The sequence below is a fragment of the Hibiscus syriacus genome, unplaced genomic scaffold (assembly GCF_006381635.1).
Source record: "Hibiscus syriacus cultivar Baekdansim isolate YM2019G1 unplaced genomic scaffold, ASM638163v2 tig00112131_pilon, whole genome shotgun sequence".
NCBI lineage: Eukaryota > Viridiplantae > Streptophyta > Magnoliopsida > Malvales > Malvaceae > Hibiscus > Hibiscus syriacus.
This window is the reverse complement of record NW_024063261.1, coordinates 55,032-77,264: the sequence shown is the minus strand read 5'-3', so window position 1 is coordinate 77,264 and position 22,233 is coordinate 55,032. Positions and strand designations below refer to the sequence as shown.

Here is a 22,233-nt window from a genome sequence, read left to right as displayed (position 1 = left end):
TCGTTTGTCTTATTTGGTCCATCCTTCTTTTAGCTCTGTTGCGAGTATTTGGAAAGCTGTGAGGAAAGAGGGGTCAAAGGTGCCTTGGGATAGGATTGTTTGCCCCCCAGGGCATGTCCGTAGGAACTCTATGGTTGCTTGGATGGCTACTCTTGACAGGCTGCCAACTAGGTGTCGATTGATATCTTTTGGCTTGAGCGTGGAGGATATGTGCTTGCTATGCAAAGGAGAGGGGGTAATCGAGGGATCATCCCTTCTTCCAGTGTGAGTTCTCAAACCGATTGGGGGCTGCTTCTTTGAGTGCTTGTGGGGTTCGCAAATCTATTTTGAGTTGGGTTAGGAGTTGGACTAGGTTTGTAGCGCTTGGAAGGGTCGTTCTCTTCCGGCATTGATTTTGAAACTTGCCTGGAACAGTTGCATTTACATGCTTTGGAAGGAAAGAAATAGCAGGTTATTTGGTCAAACTGAGTCCTCTGTGGAGGTGATCTTCAAGAGGGTTTGGGAGGTGGTAAGCTGAAACTGAAAGGTAAGGGTGAAGCAACGACAGTTGCTTAAGCATAGTTCTGTTTGTGCAGGTTAGGATTTAATTGTATAGTGGTTTGTGAGTGTTTTGCTCTTTGTGTACAGGCTTCTTTATTTTGAGTTTGGAATACATAGATGCAATTCAACTAAAAATATTTGTTTGAATCAAATTTATCTAAAAATAATTACATTTTTTTATCATTAACACCAATTGTAAATATTCTAAGTTTGTATAGGGGTGTTCACTTTTTTTATTTTAATCAAGTTAACCGTTGAAAACGAACTAGTTCAGTTAAACGGTTGGCAATCAAAATTAGTTTAGTAAAAAAAACGATTAAATTTGTGACTATTCAATTAACAATTAATTTGATTCGGAATCAATCAGCTAATCAAAATAACTGAAAATATATCAACACCTAGTTTGTTTAATAGGATGAGACACTAGATCACTTTAGCAAGATCATAAATTTGAATCGTAACATTTGTGAATGGAGTAAATTAAGTTGAGAGGGTCGCTTTTACCCATATAGTACATATCTAAAATAGTTGATCAATAAAAATCAGATATCGGTTGTTGTAAAAAAAAATCTACGAGGAGATCCTTTTAACTTAAAATAAAACATTGGAGATTAAAATATTTTTTTAAAAAGAGAATAGAAGTTAAAATGATAATTTATGTAAACATTAGAGATTTTTTTTTGGGTATTATGCCATTGCAAAAAGAAAAGAAAAATGAAGTTTTATTTTGCATTTAATAACATGTTTATTTGAATAAACAAGATGGAGCAACTTGCTTGAGTTGATAGTGTTTAGATTGATGGGGTAAAGAATTTGTTGTTAGGTGAGTTGCTGGGACCGAACAGCCAAAAGTCATCTCCTCGTCCAAGGAATGCAGCTGGGGCAAGAGAAGACAAATTTTTGGGGCAAAATTTGATAGGGCAAAGAAAATAAATTATCTCAGGTTGAGGTTTGCAAGAGTACATCCTGATAGAAATGAAGACAAACTGAATCAATGATAGAGTGAAGATTGCTCTCACAACCATTCTCCGTACACATTGAGATCAACATATACATACATCAACACATACATGCATGTTACATGAGTTTGCATCTTTGCATCAAACATTTATCATCATGTGCATTAAAGACAGTTTCCTCCTCACTTGAGGACAAATTCAATAAAAATCGAATAAACTTCATCATGACATCATAACATCAAAGATTAGGCATTCATAAATACATCATTTTGATCTCTCAGGAAATCAACGCTCGGAAATGACTAGATGTCTCTAACTTGAAGAAGCAATGATTTTCCTCAACATGCAGGAACAAGCAGACTATCTATCACCTTTGAGGGTGTTTTATTGAAACAAAATTTGTCTCGCTTGATACATTTTTCCACAAATTTTGAGAATTTTAAAACAAATTTTTGTCTTGCTTGAGACAATTCCTCTCAAAATAAATTTCGTCTCGCTTGAGACATTTTTTCTCTGAGATACAAATTTAAATTTGTTGTACTTGAAACAAAAGTTAATCTCACTTGAGACAGTTTCTTTTGAGAAAAATCTTTGAGTCTGTTTATTTGGAAACAAAATTTATCATCTTTGAGTCTGTTTCCCTTGAAACAAAATAAACATCTTTGAAATCGTTTCTCTTGAAACGAATTTTCTCTCATTTGAGATAGTTTCCCATGAAACACCGATCTTTGAGAATGTTTCCCTTAAAAATAAATTTTGTCTCGTTTGAGACAGTTTTCTTTAAACGTCATCTTTGAGTCGTTTCCCTTGAAACGAGTTTTATCTCTTTTGAGACAGTTGCTTTTGAAAGAAATCTTTGAGTCTGTTTCTTTTGAAACAAATCTTTGGGTCGGTTTCTCTTGAAACCATAATCCCTAAATATGGTTAGCCGTCCTCATCACGTAGGAACAGTTTCGTCTCTTGACCAGACCTCCTCATCACGTAGGAGCCGTGTCAACCTTAGATAACCAACCGTCCTTATCACGTAGGAACCGTGTTATCATTCCTAAAGATGGCCAGAACTCTTCATCATGTATGAGTCGTGTCATCCACCGACCAGACCTCCTTATCACATAGGAGTCGTGTCACCCCTAGATAACCAGCCATCCTCATCGCGTAGGAACCATATTATCACCCTTCCTAAAGATAGCCAAGAACTCTTCATCACATATGAGTCGTGTCATCCCCCGACCAGATCTCCTCATCATGTAAGAGTCGTGTCACCCCTAAATAACCAGTCATCCTCATCGCATAGGAACTGTGTTATCGTTCCTAAAGATGGCCAAGAACTCTTCATCAAGTATGAGCAGTGTCATCCCCCGGCCAGATCTCCTCATCACATAGGAGCCGTGTCACCCTTAGACGAAGACCTCTTCATCGCGTATGAGTAGTGTCATCTCCAACAACCAACATTGTCCAATTTCTAAGCATAAAAGTGAGAGAACCAGACAAAAACGTGTTGTCTTGTCATCTTTGCCCTATTCTTGTTAACACAAGAATGTGTAAATAGGAGCAACTGTAGACACCCGTTTTTGTTCGGGTCTTTCTTTTTTATTTAATTTTTTTAATTATTATATATCATTATTTATTATTATTATTATTATTATTTATTGTTACATATTTTGTGCAGGCCTTGAAGCCCAATCAAATTACAACAATTACCCCAATAACAAGGCCACTAAAAAATCCCAACAATCATTCAGCATCCCATCACCTTGTTCCAGCCCAGGCCCAAGGCCTAGTAAGCAACCCAGATTACAACACCAAGACCCGGATCCAACAAGTTGAAACCCGACCTGAAGGGGACCCGAATCGGCATGGGATTCAATCATAATCCAGCCATCACTGTTAGCTCAAGCGTCCATCAACGAAGCGTGTGTCTTTCCACCAGCACGTATGCCTCACCAAGAGCCTCTTCAGTCGCATGTGCTATCGCTGGTGAGTCCTCGAGCCACCTTCGTCATCAACAGTGGTCGAATAGTGCAAAGCAGAAACCAAAGCAGTCAAAAATCAATCCATATCTCATTAAATCTAAACCCTAAATTAAAATACCCTAAATCCTAATTTTTACGGGATTCAGTCTACCCCAAGAATCAAAAATCAATTTCCCTATTCCTTAGATATCATCATTATCTACCCGAACCCATTACCAGATATAACAGGCAACCAGAATTCGGTGAGGAACCCATTCGGGAAAACGAAAAAACAGAGGAAAAAAATTATATTCGAGACAAGAATAAATAGAAAAAGGGGAGGGGAAGATCTTACCTTTCTAGTGTCTTTATCGGAGTCACGGTTGAGGAGATGTTTTGTAGCCCAGGGAGGTGTCTGTAGTGTTTTTCGAGCCTTATGAGGCTCGGTTGAACCATGGGTAACAGAGGGTAAGAAGAACTGAGGTCTTTGGGGGTTTGTCTGCTCCCTGTGGCCACCGATCTACGGTAGCCAGGGAGCCCTTGGTGCTCTGTTCTTCTTGGTGGTGAGGAGGCAAGAGGGAAAAGGGAGAGTATAGAGAGAGAGAGGAGAGTGGCTGAGAGAGGTAAATAAAATGAAAAAATAGGGTTTTAAAACCCTTATTGGGTCTTATAGCCCATGAGCGAAATGATGTGGTTTGACCAAGGGAGTCTGCACGTCCGAAAAAGGGTATAATTATAGCTTTGATCCCTGTTATTGTGTAATCTCACCTCGCGTGTTCTGGGCGTTTGGTTTTAATACCATATTTGGTCCCTGTATTTTATAAGATTTATGTTTTCACCAGTTAATTAAATTTTTATTTCCTTTTATTTCGAGTTCCTATTCTATTTATGTTTCAATTTAGCCCCTTTTCACCTGTAAATGTGTTTGTGTATATATTTAATCCCGTGCCATTGTATTTTATTTTATTTATACTCAAGCAATATCTGTTTATGCTAGTTCATTTTAGTCCCTTATTTTTCTGTTATTTTATCTTTGGTTAAGTTTCTGTGAGTATCATGGTATTTTATTTTCTTATATTTCAGTCCTTAATTGAAATGTTGGTTATTTTACTTTGAACTTTAAATTTCATCATTCTTATATGTTAGTCATTTTTACACTGTTAATTTTTTGGTTAAATGGCTGATTTCACTTATTAATTTATGATGTGTTTATTTTATTCCTTGCATTTAGTTTTAATTTTTCATACTTTGATCTGCCATGTTTGATGTTTGTTCATTTAGGCCATAATATTAAATTATAATGTGTATGCTTGTTTGGTGTAAATATAGTTATATTAGTGCATGGATCATGTTTGTGTCTATTAAACTTCCTTTTTGTTTATTTATGTTTTCCATATATATATATGTGCAGTGTGATTTATTTACTTTATTTTTTCTATTAAATTCCTAATTTACAAATTATATATGATATATTCGGGATTTATTTTTTTATGTATATAAGTATCATGTTAAGTGTATTTATGTGTATTTCGTGTGGAGCCCACTTTTTCGCAGTATATATACATATATTTGCTTTTCCTCCATGATTTATATTCATATTAATTTATTTTGTGTCCTTTATGTAATTATTGTATTCAGTTAAATATTTTATAACTAATTCGAACATTTTCAAGAACAACAATTTGTAGAATGGGCGTGAAAAATATCGCTTGATCAAAGTGGTGTAATCCGATATGACATTCGAATAATTGTGAACTTGAAATAAAAATTGATTTTATTTCTACTAATTAATTCTTTTATTTTAATGTTGAACAATGTGATGCATATTATTAAATAACAATTTATTTTATGCAAACGTTGATTTTTATTTTATATTTAATTAGTATCTTTTACAATCAATTAAGAGAGAATATTCTTTTACTTACAAGGAATAATCGAGTTAGATTTCCCGATAAAGGATTGTTAATTTCGAGATTTATTTTCGAGTTAAAGAATTTTCTCTATTTATTTAATTATAAGCAAATTAATCATTGTTCGATAAATGGATCATACTTTACGTTCGATTCATGATTTCCACCATGTACGATAACGTGTAAGTGACACAGTACCAATTTTGGGCGTTTTGAGGGTTTTAATCATTCCCCACGTGTAACCGACTCCCGAACCCGTTTAAATCGAATATTTGGTAAACGCATACCATTTTTTTCTTAAAAAAAGATTTTTTCTTAAAATTATTTTTAAAAGACATTTTTAGACATTCGACCTACCTAACCTAAAGTCGATGGCGACTCCATCTAATTTCATCCAAATTAATTTAAAATCACCTAATTTTTTTCAAATTAAAGTCATAATATTTTTAAAATAATATAAAATTGTTTTTTTAATAAAAAATGGTTATCACAGGTGACGTGACAATCATCGTATGTACCAAATAGGTAATGACACTATAAAAGTATTTTTGGAACTAAAAGCACTTTTAAGACAAAAGCATCATATCGAAAACTGATTTTAGATGAAACTATAAGTTTCTGACACTTGTTAAAGAAAACGTTTTTGTGGAATTTATTTATTTGTTTTATTTATATCATCAATTATTTTACATTTTAAAAATAATGTCTAAAATAAATATTTTATCTAAAAATATTTTTACAATAATACTGAACATTTTAAGATTTTAAAATTATTAAATTAAAAGTTAAAAAAATTATTAAATTAAAATTATGTAATTAGCTAATCATTAAAATTTAAGATATTAATATAGTAAAAATTTTAATTATATAATAAGTAAAAATAATTAGTTAAATAAATCATTAAATTATATCATTACTTTTACTTATTATATAATTTAAATTTGTTATTATATTAATATATTAAAAATACATACTAAGATTAAAAAAATATATTACTTAATTAATTTAATGAAATAGCAATTCCGACATACGTAGTATATCATAATATATATGTGTGTATATATATATATATATATATATATATATATATAACATCAAGTAGAAATTTGATTTTTTTCTAAAAGTATTTCTAAAAAATAATATAAAATAATTAAAATTTTAAAACAAAACTATTAAAATAAGTTTTCACAATAAATTTTAAAATCACTAATTAATTATTAAGTTACTAAGCTATACATACATTTAGAGGGCGTTTGGTTCACAAATTTAATATTACCTTTGAGAATAAGATTATTAGAATGTAACATTATTATAAGAATGTTGTATTACATTGTTTGGTTTGTTTAGCAGGAATATAAAATTACATTGTTTGGTTGTGTATGGTTAGAGGAATATAAGATTATTTGGATGCATATACCAAATTATCTTTGTGATATATGTTCTTTTTAATAAGTTAAACTTTAATATTAAATTATAAATATTTGAATGAAAATTTATAAAAATATTTTAATCGTTACACTATCTAATTTTAAAGAAAAATACATTTAACATACAATTAATGTAATTAGTATATGAAACTTATATATTTTTTTAATATTTTTATATAATATAATAGAATATAAAAATAATATTGTGATCTTGAGTGGACAAATATATTATTTTTCAATGTATAAGATCTATTTTTTAATAACTCAAAATTAGATATTATTTTAAATAATTACATTTTTTACAATAATAATATTTTCACCATATATGATTATAAAATAATTAATATACTAAATAGTAAAAATATAAATTAATTTTAACTACTCAAATTTATTAATATTTTACTAAATTAAACTCTTTGTATATTATTATTAAGTTTATAAATTCGAGTAAAGCACAAAGAATAAAAATTGAGAATGATCCAGATGAAAAGAATTAATTATTTCATTGGTATATGTGTTCAAAGTGGTGGAGATTGTTTATTACCTAAGAATTTGGAGGTAATAATATTTCAATATTTTTTAATCAAAAAGTGCTACTATTGGTAATAAGTTATTATATAGTAATGATTTTTTTCGTAAACTAAATGTTACAATACAATTATGGAAAAGATCATTCCCCTATTAATATTATTTTTTGCAAACCAAACGCCCCCTAACCTTTTTACTCAAATATACCTTATTAAAAATTATTTCTCATCATGACACTCAAAACCAATTAATTCTTGAATGGGTATTCTTTTCTAGGGGTGCACAAAAATTTGAATATCCGATTTTGCGCAAAAAATATCCGAAAATGGATTTGGAAAAAACCAGTTTTTTTAAACCGGATCGGATATTTAAAAACCAGATAGTATAATCGGTTTGGGAAAAAAATTAGACGATCGGTTTTTTTACAGGATTAAAAACCGTTTTGAAAAAAACCGGATAAAAAAACGATTTTATCCGAAAAAATCTGGTTTGAGGTTTTAAAAACTAGCCGTTGGGGGGGTTTTGTGACCCTTTTTTGACCATTTTTTTATAAAAAAATCACCATTTTAACACCCTAAACATGTATGAATAAGTTGTGATATATTTGGTTGATTACAACTTTCTCAAATCTTATTACACAACACCTAACCTCCTTTCTGCCGTGCACGTCAAGTCAACACTTAAAAAATCCAGTAACACTTGTAGTTTGAATGTAACAGCCACCTAGCAAACAAAATAAACAAGATTCCCCCCCTTCTATTCTACTCTCTTGATCCAAGGTCGGTGTCGGAGGTAGTACATAAAATTCCATTAATTTTTTTAATTATTAATTACATTGGTGAGTTTTTTAAATTAGCTGTTGATTTGGCTGTTCAAATATTAATTTCGATTAACTTCTTCCTTTTTTCTGTTTTTTTCGTAATTACGTTGGTGAGTCTTTGTGAACAGTGAAGAGGAGAAATTGATTTGGTTATAGTTGCTTGTTTCGATATTATTTTTCCTTTTATGTTGGAATTATTCTATTTCTTAGGGATTTTGATTGTAGAATAGTTTTGGTTAGTATTCAATTTTGCTTCTGAAATTGGAAGGGGGGGGGGGAACTCACTTTTGTTAGTGGAATGTGAAGTACTGTTTAATAGTAAGTTTTGTGGGTGATTGTGTGTTTGGCAGTTTGTAATTGTATTGATAGGGTTTAAGGGTGAGAGTTGCTGTTACTGGGGATTCAAATGATGGGATCCCAAATCAATGGCCAAGACTCTCCGGTGGGGCAGAATTCATGGTCATCTGTCCAACATCGGGCTAGCCTAACCTTGGTTAAAGCTCTTAGTGGGAAGACGGTCGATCAAGTGTGGAAGGAGGTACAAGGGAAGAGGAGAGTTATAGCAATGAGATGGATCATCAAGAAGGAGAAGCAACACTCGGTGAAACGACATTGGAGGACTTTTCGGTGCAAGCGGGACATTTTGTTGCCGAAACAGCTTTAGCGCCGACTATGGAATTGGATAGCACAACGGAAAGTTTTTCGCATCAGATCGGATCCTCACTTGCCCCGTCAATTGGCATGTTATCGGAGCCACAAGATGCACTTGAGAAGAAGGTAAAGAGAAAGGTCAAGAACAGGGAATCAGCTGTGGAATCGGATAGAACCCCGCATCAGATCGGATTGTCACCTACCTCGTCAATTGGCACGTTATTGGATCCACCTTTGACGGGGCGGAAAAGGGATACACAAGATGAACTTGAGAAGAGGTTAAGGAGAAAGATGAAGAACAGGGAATCCGCTGCACGTTCACGAGCCAGACAGCAGGCAAGCCTTTCAACATCCTTTTGGCTAATTTGTACAAGTAAACTATTGTTCCTTTAATTGTATGCACCCCCTGCCTTTTGGTTTCGAACAGGCTTACCGTGATGAGCGGGCGAGCAAGGTTTCACGACTGGAGGAGGATAACCTGAAGCTGAAGAAGGACAAGGTAGAATCTTTATCCGAGATTCTATCTAGCTCCACATCCACACTTAAAACATGTTTTCCCAATACTTCTTGCATTTGCATGTTGTTTACTGGTTTCGTGTTTTATATGTTTGCTTGCAACCTAATGGAAGGGCCATGACCGAAGCAATACATTGAATGCTTTTACTTATATCTGACTGTATTTTCCCCCAACATCCTTACAGGAATTTGAGATTAAGTTTCAATATGAACCGTCAGAACCTAAATATCAACTTAGAAGAACAAGCTCGGCCTCTTTCTGACATATATCCTCCGATTACTGGAATTGTGCATGGCCATCCTTTAATTTGTTGATGGGCTTCCTAGGGTTCGGTTGGTGTACATTTATGATTAGATATGTCGTCGGGAAACTGTCTATTTTGGCTGAAAGATAAGTGGTGCTAGTATTTGATATATGAAATATTGTTCATGGTAGAATTTGATGGTTTTAGGGAGAGTAGTGAGTCGAGGACGATGGTGAGAGAGAAAATTCAACCCCTCAATCTTGTATAAAGGTTTTATAGTGAACCCTAATATTGATATTAGATTTAGAGTTATGAAGATAGTGACTCGTAAGTTGATAATACGCCTTATAGTAGATGTAGTTGTTAGATCATGTAAATATGTCAGAGGTCATGTCAAAAATCTGTGATTGCTCTCTGATAATATGGATATATAGAGGATTTGATTAGCATAAAAGTTCTTCTAGAAACTTTCGATAGGCGAAGAAATTACAGTGGAGATGTGACTTGCATATAAGATCTATATAATAGAAGGAATGTCATAAAATGATTTGATCATAGACTTGCATGTAAAATAGTTTATTGTATTTAATGAGCTACTCTTTGATTATAATGATTTTCAAGATTATATCTTAATTCAAATCTGATTCAATATTTAATAATCCTCTTTTCAATCGAGCCTAACCTGAGTTTTGAGGTTAAAATTTGCTTCGATTTGCTCTAATAGGAAATAAATAAAAAATATATATCCATTTTGTTTTAAAGATAAAGGATAATAAGAAAAGAAATATAAGTAAGGATGTAATTAAGAAAAAATATAAATGATGAGTATTATAATAATTATATCTATATATAAAGAGAAAAATTATATTACTATATTAGATCAAATAAAATATTTTTCATTATAAATCTAAATCCGTTTGATATAATGTTTGTCCATCCGGACTCGAACTCAGTTTTTTTATAGAGAAATTCGATCCACGTGACGCACAATTCCGTTTAAATTCAACCTGTCTCATTTAATTATCCACGTCAGATCATCATCCTAGTCATCTCACACCTTTGAGAGAGAAAAAGGTCTCAGGAAATTAAAATAGGAACGGCTTCACATTCAACACTTCCCCTTTAATTTTATCCCAGAAGGAAGAGCAAAATGAAAGAAGAAGCTCTGAGCAGAAACAACCGTTTGCTAGCACTTGCAGTTGATTTCGTTTTCAGTGTCAGTCTTGGTAAATACATCCAAAATCACTGTCCTTTCAATCACACTGCTTTATTCATTTCAATTACCAAAACGGTTTCTTTTTCAGCTGTTTTTGGCTTTCCTCTGTGGATCCATCAGCACTGAAGATATGGGAAATGCAAACGGAAGAGAACATGAAGCCAACGGGGATCTCTCTGGAAGCTTCAACGGCGACGAGCCGATCATTCTTCGAGCCGCCTCTGCAGCAGCCGCAGTTCGCGTGCCGTCATCTGATTCAATGGCGAATACTCCGCCGCAGAGCCCGCGCCGGTCCCGATCCCCTCTTTTGTTCGCTCCTCAGGTGAGCATTTCAATTATCTTCTCACGGTCCTTGAATTTGTTGTGTTTTTAGTATTCCAAGTTACTCAAACAATGGAAACTTAGATTTTGCCTCATAATGCATAAGATCAGGGAAAAAATCTGAGCTTTCATTGCAAATTTGATAGAAGAAATGTGACTAGTAAGTGAAAAAGAATCGATTAAAAAATCAATGCTTCTGTTGGATCCTTAAATACAATGGTATAACATACTTTGATTGGTTCAGTTCATTGTTTTTAAAATTGTTCGAGAAAGTTACTGTATTTCCACATGTTAAAAGGGGATGCTTTGATCTTTGCTATCATTTTGTGCTGATGATTGATGAGAACTAAACTCTGAAAACATGGTGGTGGGGCGGGGGCGGGGGCTGGGGGAACAGTGTTTGATAAGACTAACAAGGGACAATACCCCAAATTGTTCAAATCTTGAAAAAACATGGATCGGTATCTTCTTTACGTTTTAACTTGGTTTTGGATATCAACAAATCAACAATTTTGCTCAGGTAGTAATTTATCTTTGTTTTAAAAGAAAATTTGTTTCAGCGCCATAGTGATATTGTTTCGACACATATTTGGTTTATTGTCTATTACTGGAATTGCCAAGAAATGAGGAGAGACTGGAGGACCGTGTTTATATGATTTACCTATGAAGTGAATAGTTTGTATATTGGAAGTGGCATTTCAACAGTCAGTCTGGTTGCTTTTGGAGTATTTTCAGGTTCCTATAGCTCCCTTACCAAGGATTGATGGCCATTCCTTTTTCAGCCAAATTTGGCTGCATGATTCTACTGGTGTTGCTGATAGTCCATCTGAGAAAGGAATCCCCGTAATCATTGCATGGAATTATGGTGGTAATAATGTGGCCGTCGAAGGTTCTTGGGATAATTGGAAATCAAGGTAGGTCTTCAGTTCCTTAATATTGCAGGCACACATTTTCATGCATACAAAATCCTGCTGTTCCTCTTTCTGTCTGAAATCCAAGCATGGATGGGCATATAACAGAGTCTATTATTGTCCTCTTCTAGGAAGACACTGCGGAAATCTGGTAAAGGCCACTCAATTCTTTTGGTTCTTCCATCTGGCATATACCATTACAAATTTATTGTTCATGGTGAATGGAGATATGCACCTGATCTGCCCTTTTCAGGTGATGAAATGGGCCACATTTGTAATCTTCTTGATGTTCATGTATGTATCTTCTTAAATGTCCTCCTGCTCCACTTTTGAATCTTTCAACTTTTAATTTTTCTACCTCATGTAATGATGATTTCGTGGGCTGTAGTTACTGTAGTATGAGTGATTGGCATGCAAAACTTTGAATTTACAAATTTAACATATGCTGTTGTGTATTTTTTTAAAAAAAAGAGGGTTTCGGGAATATTATATCAAGCACACAATGATGAACGAGAAAGAAATGTTTCACATTGGTCCTTTCACATTTAAAGCTTCTCACTAATTGGTTTTATGAATTTACCCTTTTTCTCTTTGGCTATAATTAATATCTCAATGATGCTTGTTGTGACTATTTTTACCGTCTTCGTTTGCATAGTTACTTCTCAGTATTTCTTGCAGGACTATGTGCCCGAAAATCTAGATAGCGTAACTGAGTTTGAGGCTCCAGGATCTCCAAATTCCAGTTATGGTCAGGCATTTCCAATGGAGGAAGAATTTGCAAAGGAGCCTGCTGTAGTTCCATCCCAACTACATCTAACAGACCTCTGTCCCGATAACCAAGACATAGCATCATCCTCGAAGCCTCAACATGTTGTACTTAACCACCATTTCATCGAGAAAGGATGGGCATAGCAATCTGTTGTTGCCCTGGGTTTGACCCATAGGTTCAAGTCCAAATACGTAACTGTTGTACTCTATAAGCCACTCAAAAGGTAACGGGTACTTTTCCCAAGCTTCAATCTGTAAAGAAACCAAAGTAACTTTCACGTTTGCTTGTGAAAAAAGGTGCCTCTGTTCTATTGACCTGCTTTGACACTTCAACACGCCCTTTGTTTTGTTGTACTCTTTTGGTGCAAAGTAAGTCTCAACCCGAAAAATAAAAGATTGGGTTACAGACGTTAAGATTCGAATTTCAGTATATAATATTTTAAAATCGGCTGCATGAATTGTCTGGGTTAAGCTTCGGTTTTGGTGGTTGTACTTTCAACATTTTGTTACCATAAAATGTTTCATAGGACTAGCAGCTTGAAAGTTAATCAACTGTTATGCTGCTTATTGTGTATCTTTAACGCATTCAGTTGATATGTAAAACCAATTAAGTGGAGTTTTATTACCTCTCACCTAATATGTAGCACTCTAAACCAGACTCGATCAAGTCTAAAGGAATCCTATGTCACACAAAATCACTTAAATGACTAATTCATTTTTTGGGGTAAAAACTCATTACTTAAAATCTTTTAAAACATAATATTCTTATCATAAATAATAAAATAAAGGTTCTATGAACACATACCCCAAATAAGAACTAAGGTATTGTACTTTAAACACGGCTAGGTGTTAGAATCCCTCTCTCATAAAGCTCCTTGAAAACTATCTAATCTAGTCCCTTACAAACTTAAAGATCATAACGTTGAGCTTGACAAGTTGAATGACACACGACTTTACTACGATAATCCATATAATTTATAACATAAACATGCAGTACAAATATAAGTGTGGATGTAAAGGAAACAACAGACATGAATCATCTAAGTATACATCACATAATAACAACATATCATGCATTGCTATTACTATCAATATCACACAACACATCATAGAAGTAAAGGATCATAGTGTCCGGATCACATAACATTAGATAAACAATTCATACAACGCCTAATCGACATAGCATCACGCATTAGAACGAAATGATATCCGATCCACACAACATCAGACACTAGAACAATATAGTTTCCAGTCCAGATAAACCCAAACAACCCTTATAGAACTCTCCACAAAATGCTAATTCAGTCCACGTAACATCAAGTAGCACAAATCAAGAATATACGATCACTTATCCTATACCACGCATGGTTGGGTATCAAACAACTCCAATGCGGTCATATCAACAATCATCGAGCAATACGTGTTGCGGAAGACGGCTATCGGATAGAGCAAAATCGCAACTGATAATTTGAGAAAATAAAAATGAAAATAAAGAAGACACAAAATTTACGTGGAAAATCCCTAAATAAAATAGGGTAAAAACCACGGGCAACTGTAGTATTGGAAGAAAGCTATAATGCTTTGGGATGGTTTTGAAGCTAAATAAGCTAGGGTATTTATAGTTGAAACCTAAGGACTAATCTTGTAAATACCCTAAAATTAAAGTGACTAAATTGGGTATTTTACCCTTGCTAATTTTCAACAATTTGCAGCCATTTTAGACTAATATTAGCCGCCCATATGCTAAATTCATTTTTGACTTTCAACAATCTCCCACTTGAAGATTTGATTGAAACAATCATATTTTGACACCATTCTTTCTACCTTATACCATCATGTTGCTTACGTTTCTGACAGACCACAAGAGGATCGACACCAATTAAATTTATCATCATTGATTGCATTCGTCATGAAATCTTCTATGTTGTCTTTGGTATGGATCTTCTGCATATCTACCGTTCCTTCTTCCACCTTTTCACGAATGAAATGGTACTGAACTCGTATGTGCTTTGTCCTTGAATGAAATGTTGGATTCCTTGCTAGATGCAAGGCGCTTTGACTGTCACAAAACAAAGAGACATACTCTTGATTGTGCCCAAGCTCCTCCAATAACATCTTCAACCAAATTACTTCTTTACTGGCTTGTATAGCTGCTACATATTCTGCCTCTGTTGTGGATGTAGCCACAATTGACTGCAATTTTGAAACCCAGCTTACAGCTCCACCAGCAACTTTGAACACATATCCTGTAGTAGATTTGCTTTTATCCAAATCCTCTGCATAGTCAGAATCTACATAACCATTTATTAGTAAGTTTGATCCTCCATAACATAATGCAATATTTGAGGTTCCTTTGATGTATCTCAGGATCCTCTTCACTGTATTCCAATGCTCTTTTCCTGGATTCGCCATGTACCGACTAACCACTCCCACTGCTTGTGCAATGTCTGGTCTTGTGCATATCATAGCGAACATTAAACTTCTCACTGTTGATGCATACGGTACTCGAAACATCTCCATCATCTCTTCTTCACTACTAGGACTCATACTGGAGGATAATTTGAAGTTAATAGGAAGAGGGGTAAAAATTGGCTTACAATATTGCATGTTAAATCGTGACAAGATTTTCTTCAAGTAATTCTTTTGTGAAAGCCAAATCTTCCTATTACTTCTGTCTCGGTGAATTTGCATCCCTAGAATCTTGTTTGCTGATCCCAAGTCCTTCATTTCAAATTCCCTAGCCAGTTGTGCCTTCAATTCTTCAATATGATCTTTGTTGGGTCCTGCAACCAACATGTCATCCACATACAACAGCAATATAACAAAATCGTTATCACCAGACCTCTTGAAATAAGCACAAGGGTTTGCATTAAGTCTGTTGTATCCAAGGCACATAATGAAGGAATCAAATCTCTTATACCAACACCTCGGCGCCTGCTTTAGTACAGAGATTTGTTCAACCTGCAAACCAAGTTCTTCTTTTCGTCTTCTTCAAAACCTTCAGGCTGGAGCATATAAATCTCTTCTTCAAGATTTCCATGAAGAAAAGTTGTTTTAACATCTAGCTATTCCAGATGTAAATTCAATGTAGCACACATTGCCAAGACTACTCGAACTGTTGTTAGTCGAACCACAGGAGAAAAAATTTCATTGAAATCAATACCTTCTTTCTGAGCATATCCTTTGACCACCAGTCTTGCACGATACCTCTCCACTTGATCGTCACCATTTCGCTTGATTTTGAAAACCCATTTGTTACCAATTGGCTTCCTTCCTTGTGGTAGTGGCACAATGTCCCATGTATTATTTTTATGAAGGGCTTCGATTTCTTCTTGCATCGCCATCATCCACAGTGAAGCATCTAAGCTGTTTATTGCCTCATGATATGTTGATGGCTCACCGTCCTCTGTTAAAAGACAGTATGCAACATTTCCTTCTATAACATAATCTGAGTGCCAATTGGGACGTCTTCTTACACGATCTGATTGACGAGTTGTTGGTGCTTCAGAACTCTCTGGTTCTTGTTCATCATGTGCTGGTTCTTCTTCAAAAGAATCTCCTTGTTCAAACTCCTTTTCCACATGTATCTGTGTAGTCTTTGACTTTTCAGCGCTGCCATCGTCTTCTTTTCTTTGCAGCTTATCTTCTACAAAGATAACATATCTACTGATGATCACGTTGCGGGCAGTGGGATCCCACAAGCGATACCCCTTTACTCCATCAGCATACCCCAAGAATTTGCATTTCCTGGATTTTGGATCCAACTTTGAAATTTCTTGGGAGTTGTACATCACGTACACTATACTTCCAAATACATGGAGGTTTGAATAATCAGCTGGTTTTCCAGTCCACATCTCCATTGGTGTCTTCAGCTCTATTGCAGTTGATGGAGCTCGATTCACCAAATAACAGGCGGTATTGACTGCTTCTGCCCAAAATGATTTTTCTAGGCATGCATCTCTCAACATTGCTCTTGTTCTTTCTAACAAGGTTCTGTTCATCCGCTCTGCCACTCCATTTTGTTGAGGAGTGTTCGCCACTGTGAACTGTCTTTTGATGCCTTCTTTCCTGCAAAAGTCATCAAATTCTTTGCTTGTGTATTCTCCTCCATTATCTGTTCTAAAACACTTGATCTTATTTCCAGAATCAAGTTTCACCCGTGCCTTGAAGTTTTTGAAAGTTGAAAACACGTCTGACTTCTTCTTAATAGGATACACCCAACATCTCCTGGAGTAGTCATCAATAAATGAGACAAAGTATTTTACTCCACCTAGGGATGTAACTGGTGCTTTCCATACGTCAAAGTGAACCAATTCTAGAACACTTTTGCCTCTAGAATTTGATTTGTTGAATTTCAATCGGTGATGCTTACTTGTTATGCAATGCTCACACAAATGAAGTATTACATTTGTTAAGCTTGGAAGTAGCTTTTGCTCCACAAAGACTTTCATTCCTTGTTCTGACATGTGTCCAAGTTTCTGATGCCATAGCATTGCAGAATTTGGACTACATGAGGCAACAAAGGCTTCTGCTTCTAGCAAAGTCTCTCCCTTCAGCATGTACAAGTTTGCAGCTATCTTTTTGCCTTTCAACACCACAATCGCTCCACGGAACACCTTCATGATTCCTTTCTGTGTTTCAATCTTGCTTGCATTATTATCCAACAATCCGTAGGATAATAAATTTTTCTTCAAGCCCTTCACGTGCCGCACATCTCGAACAACTTTGATTGTTCCATCATACATCTTCAATTTGATGGTTCCCACACCAACGACCTCTAAGGCGTGATCATTGCAACTATACAAAGATCCTCTTGAGACAAGTTCATACTGATGGAACCATTCTCTTCTTGAGGTCATGTGATATGTTGCTCCCGAATCAATGAGCCATATATCTGCAAATCGTTTTCTACCTTCCACGGTGGTTGACGCTTCACAGCATAGAGCATCTCCATTATCTGAAGTGTTTGCGGTATTGCCTTGTGGATTGGAGTTTTTATTTAGACTCCAACAATCCTTCTTCAAGTGACCCTTCTTTCCACAGTGGTAGCACTTTAAATTCTTTTTGCTTCTTGACTTCGATCTACCATGTTTGTGACTGCTGCTTTGGCCACGTTCTGTTGATCTCTCTCTCATCGTTGTCAACGCTTCTGCTTGTTGCAAATTTACTTGTCTGTCTTCCTTGTTTTTGCACCGATTTTCTTCTTGTAGAACAGCAGCTGCAACGTCATCGAAGACTAGACTGGTGACATTACTGTTTGTCAAGTTGATGATGAGTTGATCGTACGAATCCGGTAAACTTTGAAGTAGAAGTTCAACACGTTCTTGTTCTCTTATTTTACAGTTTAAGGATGTAAGCTGAGAAAATAAGGTGTTCAGTGTATTTAAGTGCTCCGTCACTGAAGTAGATTCTGGCATACGGAGAGTGTACAATTTCCTCTTAAGGAAAATTTTATTGTGCAGCGATGTGGCCTAGTACAATTTGGTGAGATGATCTCATATCTCCTTAGCTGTCTTCTTCTCCTCGATGCTTGACAATACTTCATCTACTAATGCTAGATGAAAGCTTGCCATAGCATTCCCATCCATCTCGTTCCATTTGATGTCATCTGCGAAATCCACCGACCTTTCATTGATAGCCGCTAGACACCCGTCTTTCCTTAGGATGGCCTTCATCTTGAATTTCCACAATGAGAAATTTCATCTTGAATCTCCCATTGAATTTTTCAATATCAAATTTCGTTGCCATAACTTCTTTTACGGATAGCTCCCACTATTTCACTATAGTGAATAGTTTGGTGAGATGATCTCATATCTCCTTAGCTGTCTTCTTCTCCTCGATGCTTGACAATACTTCATCTGCTAATGCTAGATGAAAGTTTGCCATAGCATTCCCATCCATCTCGTTCCATTTGATGTCATCTGCGAAATCCACCGACCTTTCATTGATAGCCGCTAGACACCCGTCTTTCCTTAGGATGGCCTTCATCTTCAATTTCCACAATGAGAAATTTCTCCCATTGAATTTTTCAATATCAAATTTCGTTGCCATAACTTCTTTTACGGATAGCTCCCACTATTTCACTATAGTGAATAGTTCTCTGGAACCTTCAAAGAATGGGTAATAACTTCTTATTTTCTTATGTTGGAGGATCCACCTTTTGGTGGCAACCACAAAGACAATAAGCAGATATTACACACTCTAATCTAGCTCGGATACCAATTGTTGCGGAAGACGGCTATCGGATAGAGCAAAATCGCAACTGATAATTTGAGAAAATAAAAATGAAGATAAAGAAGACACAAAATTTACGTGAAAAACCCCTAAATAAAATAGGGTAAAAACCACGGGCAACGGTAGAAGAATTTCACTTTGAGAAAATAGGAATTACAACTTCTCTCGATCTACCAAGGAGAAAACAATGATAATTCTCTCTTGATAAAAAGGAGAAAACAACTCTCAAGAAACTTTCTAAATGCTCTCTAGTATTGGAAGAAAGCTAGAATGCTTTAAGATGGTTTTGAAGCTAAATGAGCTAGGGTATTTATAGTTGAAACCTAAGGACTAATCTTATAAATACCCTAAAATTAAAGTGACTAAATTGAATATTTTACCCTTGTTAATTTTCAACAATTTGTAGCCATTTTAGACCTAATATTAGTCGCCCCATATTAACAGCCCATATGCTAAATTCATTTTTGACTTTCAACAATACGCCTAACTCTCTATCATGTTACTCTACATGAAATCCTCCAACAGTGCCCTTCTTTAATATCATCTGATAATACTCGTTAACGTCCTCCGTCAGGCAGTCTTCTATCCATGTTCTCCATTAAATAGTCTTTTGTCAGGCAATCTTTTATTAGGTAGGTCCTCCGTCAGGCAGTCCAATGACTATTTTTAAGTTTTTATGAATATAAAGTAAGATTTGTTTTGGTGGATTTTATCGCAAAAGGTACGATTCATTAAAGCATGTTTGCACAACACCCAACATGAACAATACTTAACACACGTAGCATTGTACCATGGAAATTATGAAGTATGAAAGGGTAATGTACTACATTGCACAAACTATCTAAAGGCAGCTCATTTATTCATCTGGGAGATTTTTTCCCCTTTCCTTTTGTTTAGGAGGGCCCCTCAACCTCTCTCAATTAAACAAAAAATAAGTTAAAATGGCGAATAAACTCAGAAAAAAGTGAAAGAAAATTGATGCAGAAATAGGACTCAAAATCGCTTAGTCAACCCTCTATCAAAATCCAACAAAAACTTCTTACCTAGCCAACAATGCAAAAGGAAAACTTACCTTCTACGAAATCCGAACATACTAATTAAAGTGAAATGTTCAATGGCTGCACCTCTGAGCTCCCAAAGGACTATTGAAGATGCATCGGTTAAGGTGAATGCAAGTGTTTCTATCGGTTCAAATGACGTTGAAGGTGGTGTGCCAAATGATGATGGTTCTGCACTTGATGATTCAACCTCAAAGGTGAAAATCGCACGCCCTGCAGTCACTCCACTTGCTCATATGCCTTACAGTGATCAGTTGGAGCACAAGAAGAATTCTTTCATGCAAATGCTCAAAAAACTTGTTAGAGACACTTTCTCATATGTTCTGTTTTTCTGTTTTTTTTACAGACTAGAAATGCACGTAAAGCTTGTCCTAATGGTGTTTCACTTCCTGAACGGGTTCTTAAATCTAGGGAAAGAGGTTTGTTTTCACCTTTAACACATTCAAAACTGATCCTCTGGTAAGTGTTTCTCTCTTATAAAAGGGTGATTGGATCCATCTTGTTTGTGCACAAATGGTGTTAAGTGGACCTCAAGAGGAACTTGTGGGAGACGTGAGTGGTACAGCTGCCTTTGTTTTATTTGCTGATACTTTGCTCTGCCCTTTATTTTTTCCCATTTCTTTCCTTCCAAGTTCCAAGGCAAGTCCCTTGCCACCTTCTCATATATCTGTATGCAGTAGTCGTGTCTGTCTATATATACTTTTGTTGCATAATTTTACCCTAAACATCGGGGATGGTCTCCGTGAATAGGTTTTTGTAATACTTAAATTTAAATCAATCAATAAATCGGATTCGGATATCGATTGTTATATATAAAAATACTTTATGATAACATTAGAGTTTTCTAACCTAATCCATCTTGCATCTTCATGGTTCATGTTCTTCTTTTCAACCTTTTAAGTGGATAGTGGATAGTGGGGCTGTTCCCTTTAACTTGGATCTTTTTATTTATTTATTTTATACAACAATTATAGCACTTAGCAGCCATTAAAACACCAAGTCTTGTTGGGGGTCCCTCTCCATTCTCCATTTCTTCCACTGGGTTTTGATAGTATCTTAGTTGCATACGTTACTTATTGTATACAAATTATTTATTCTCCCATCATTTTTGGAGGGGATAAACTAATATTTAGCCATTAAATTTGTTTTTTCAATTTAGTCGGTCAACTTTTTTATCCACATTAGTCTTAAAATCTGATAACTTATTTCTTTCAGAATTGTTTTATATAGTACTAGTATTTAATTCATTTATAGGTTAATTTGAATTGAATATTATTTAATATTGAATGAATTTATTATGATACAGTCCTTTCAATTTATTTTTCTGGCCTATATATGACATTAGAATTTAAACTTTCAATATTATTTAAGAGATGATCAATAATTACTTTTTGGGTAAATTATGTAACTAGTCATCTAATTATTTTCGTGGTTCCGTTTGTTTAAGTTTTTTTTTCCGACGTTAGTGTTCCACTAATAGTAAGTTACAAATTCCAGTAACATTTAATTTAGGGTAAACTATGTATTTAATCAGCCAATGATCACTTTGGTTCTAATTTAGTTATTCAAGTATTTTTTTTAAATCATCATTAATGTTAAATTTTAGTTTCTTTTAGTCATCCGTCGTTAAAAAATTAACAAATTGCTGACATAAAATTTTTATTTTTTCAATGAGGATGTGACATTATCTTATAGTGACATGTCAATATCACCGTTAATATTTAAATAGTGAGTGACCCAAATGAAACCAAAGCTTACCTTTAGGTATAATTTTGAAAAAAAATAATTGGATAACCAAAACAAAATTAAAGTGATAGCTGGGTGACTAAATACATAGTTTACGCTTTCATTTTATTTAATTGCTTCCTGAGAATGCAGAGTGACTGAAATTGGGCAAATTAAGGATCACAATCACAAAAACAAGAAAAGAAAGAAAGTGAGACGCCCAACTTGACTCTATGGACCCTCCTACTTTGAAAAACAAGTCTAAAATCAGATGCTGAGCTTTCTCCCTCAAAACCTACTTTTCTTCTTTCTTTTTCTACAATGGTTTGATGAGGAATCAATGGGAAGTTATACAGAACGGTACCTTTAATATATGATTAAAAAATGATATCAGTTTTATTATTATTTAAATAATAAAATCGGTAAAAAATTATATAAAATATTATTATTTT

General features: G+C 34.8%; 1 protein-coding gene, 1 long non-coding RNA gene and 1 pseudogene across 2 annotated transcripts; 2 read left to right on the top strand and 1 right to left on the bottom strand.

Moving 5' to 3' along the window:
* The first annotated feature begins 8,390 nt into the window (after window positions 1-8,390).
* Window positions 8,391-9,760, top strand: LOC120174971 (annotated as a pseudogene).
* A 915-nt stretch (window positions 9,761-10,675) lies between these two features.
* Window positions 10,676-22,088, bottom strand: LOC120174986. Its single transcript, XR_005521215.1, has 3 exons — window positions 22,077-22,088; window positions 15,189-15,190; window positions 10,676-10,793 (listed from the first exon to the last, which is right to left on the bottom strand). It is a non-coding gene; the product is annotated as an uncharacterized LOC120174986 (long non-coding RNA).
* On the top strand, window positions 10,880-13,076 carry LOC120174985 (SNF1-related protein kinase regulatory subunit beta-1-like). The gene is made up of 4 exons (XM_039181701.1): window positions 10,880-11,086; window positions 11,821-11,999; window positions 12,128-12,290; window positions 12,675-13,076. Exons 1-4 carry the CDS (start codon window positions 10,895-10,897, stop codon window positions 12,906-12,908), a joined length of 768 nt encoding a protein of 255 aa, XP_039037632.1. The 5' UTR covers window positions 10,880-10,894; the 3' UTR covers window positions 12,909-13,076.
* Window positions 22,089-22,233: the final 145 nt, after the last annotated feature.

Bases quoted from the DNA above. Each gene is read 5' to 3' on its own strand.
- LOC120174985 (XM_039181701.1), top strand. From the start codon at position 10,895: ATGGGAAATGCAAACGGAAGAGAACATGAAGCCAACGGGGATCTCTCT. The intron at 11,087-11,820 runs GTGAGCATTTCA...GAGTATTTTCAG, and splicing joins CTCTTTTGTTCGCTCCTCAG to GTTCCTATAGCTCCCTTACC. The intron at 12,291-12,674 runs GTATGTATCTTC...TATTTCTTGCAG, and splicing joins GTAATCTTCTTGATGTTCAT to GACTATGTGCCCGAAAATCT.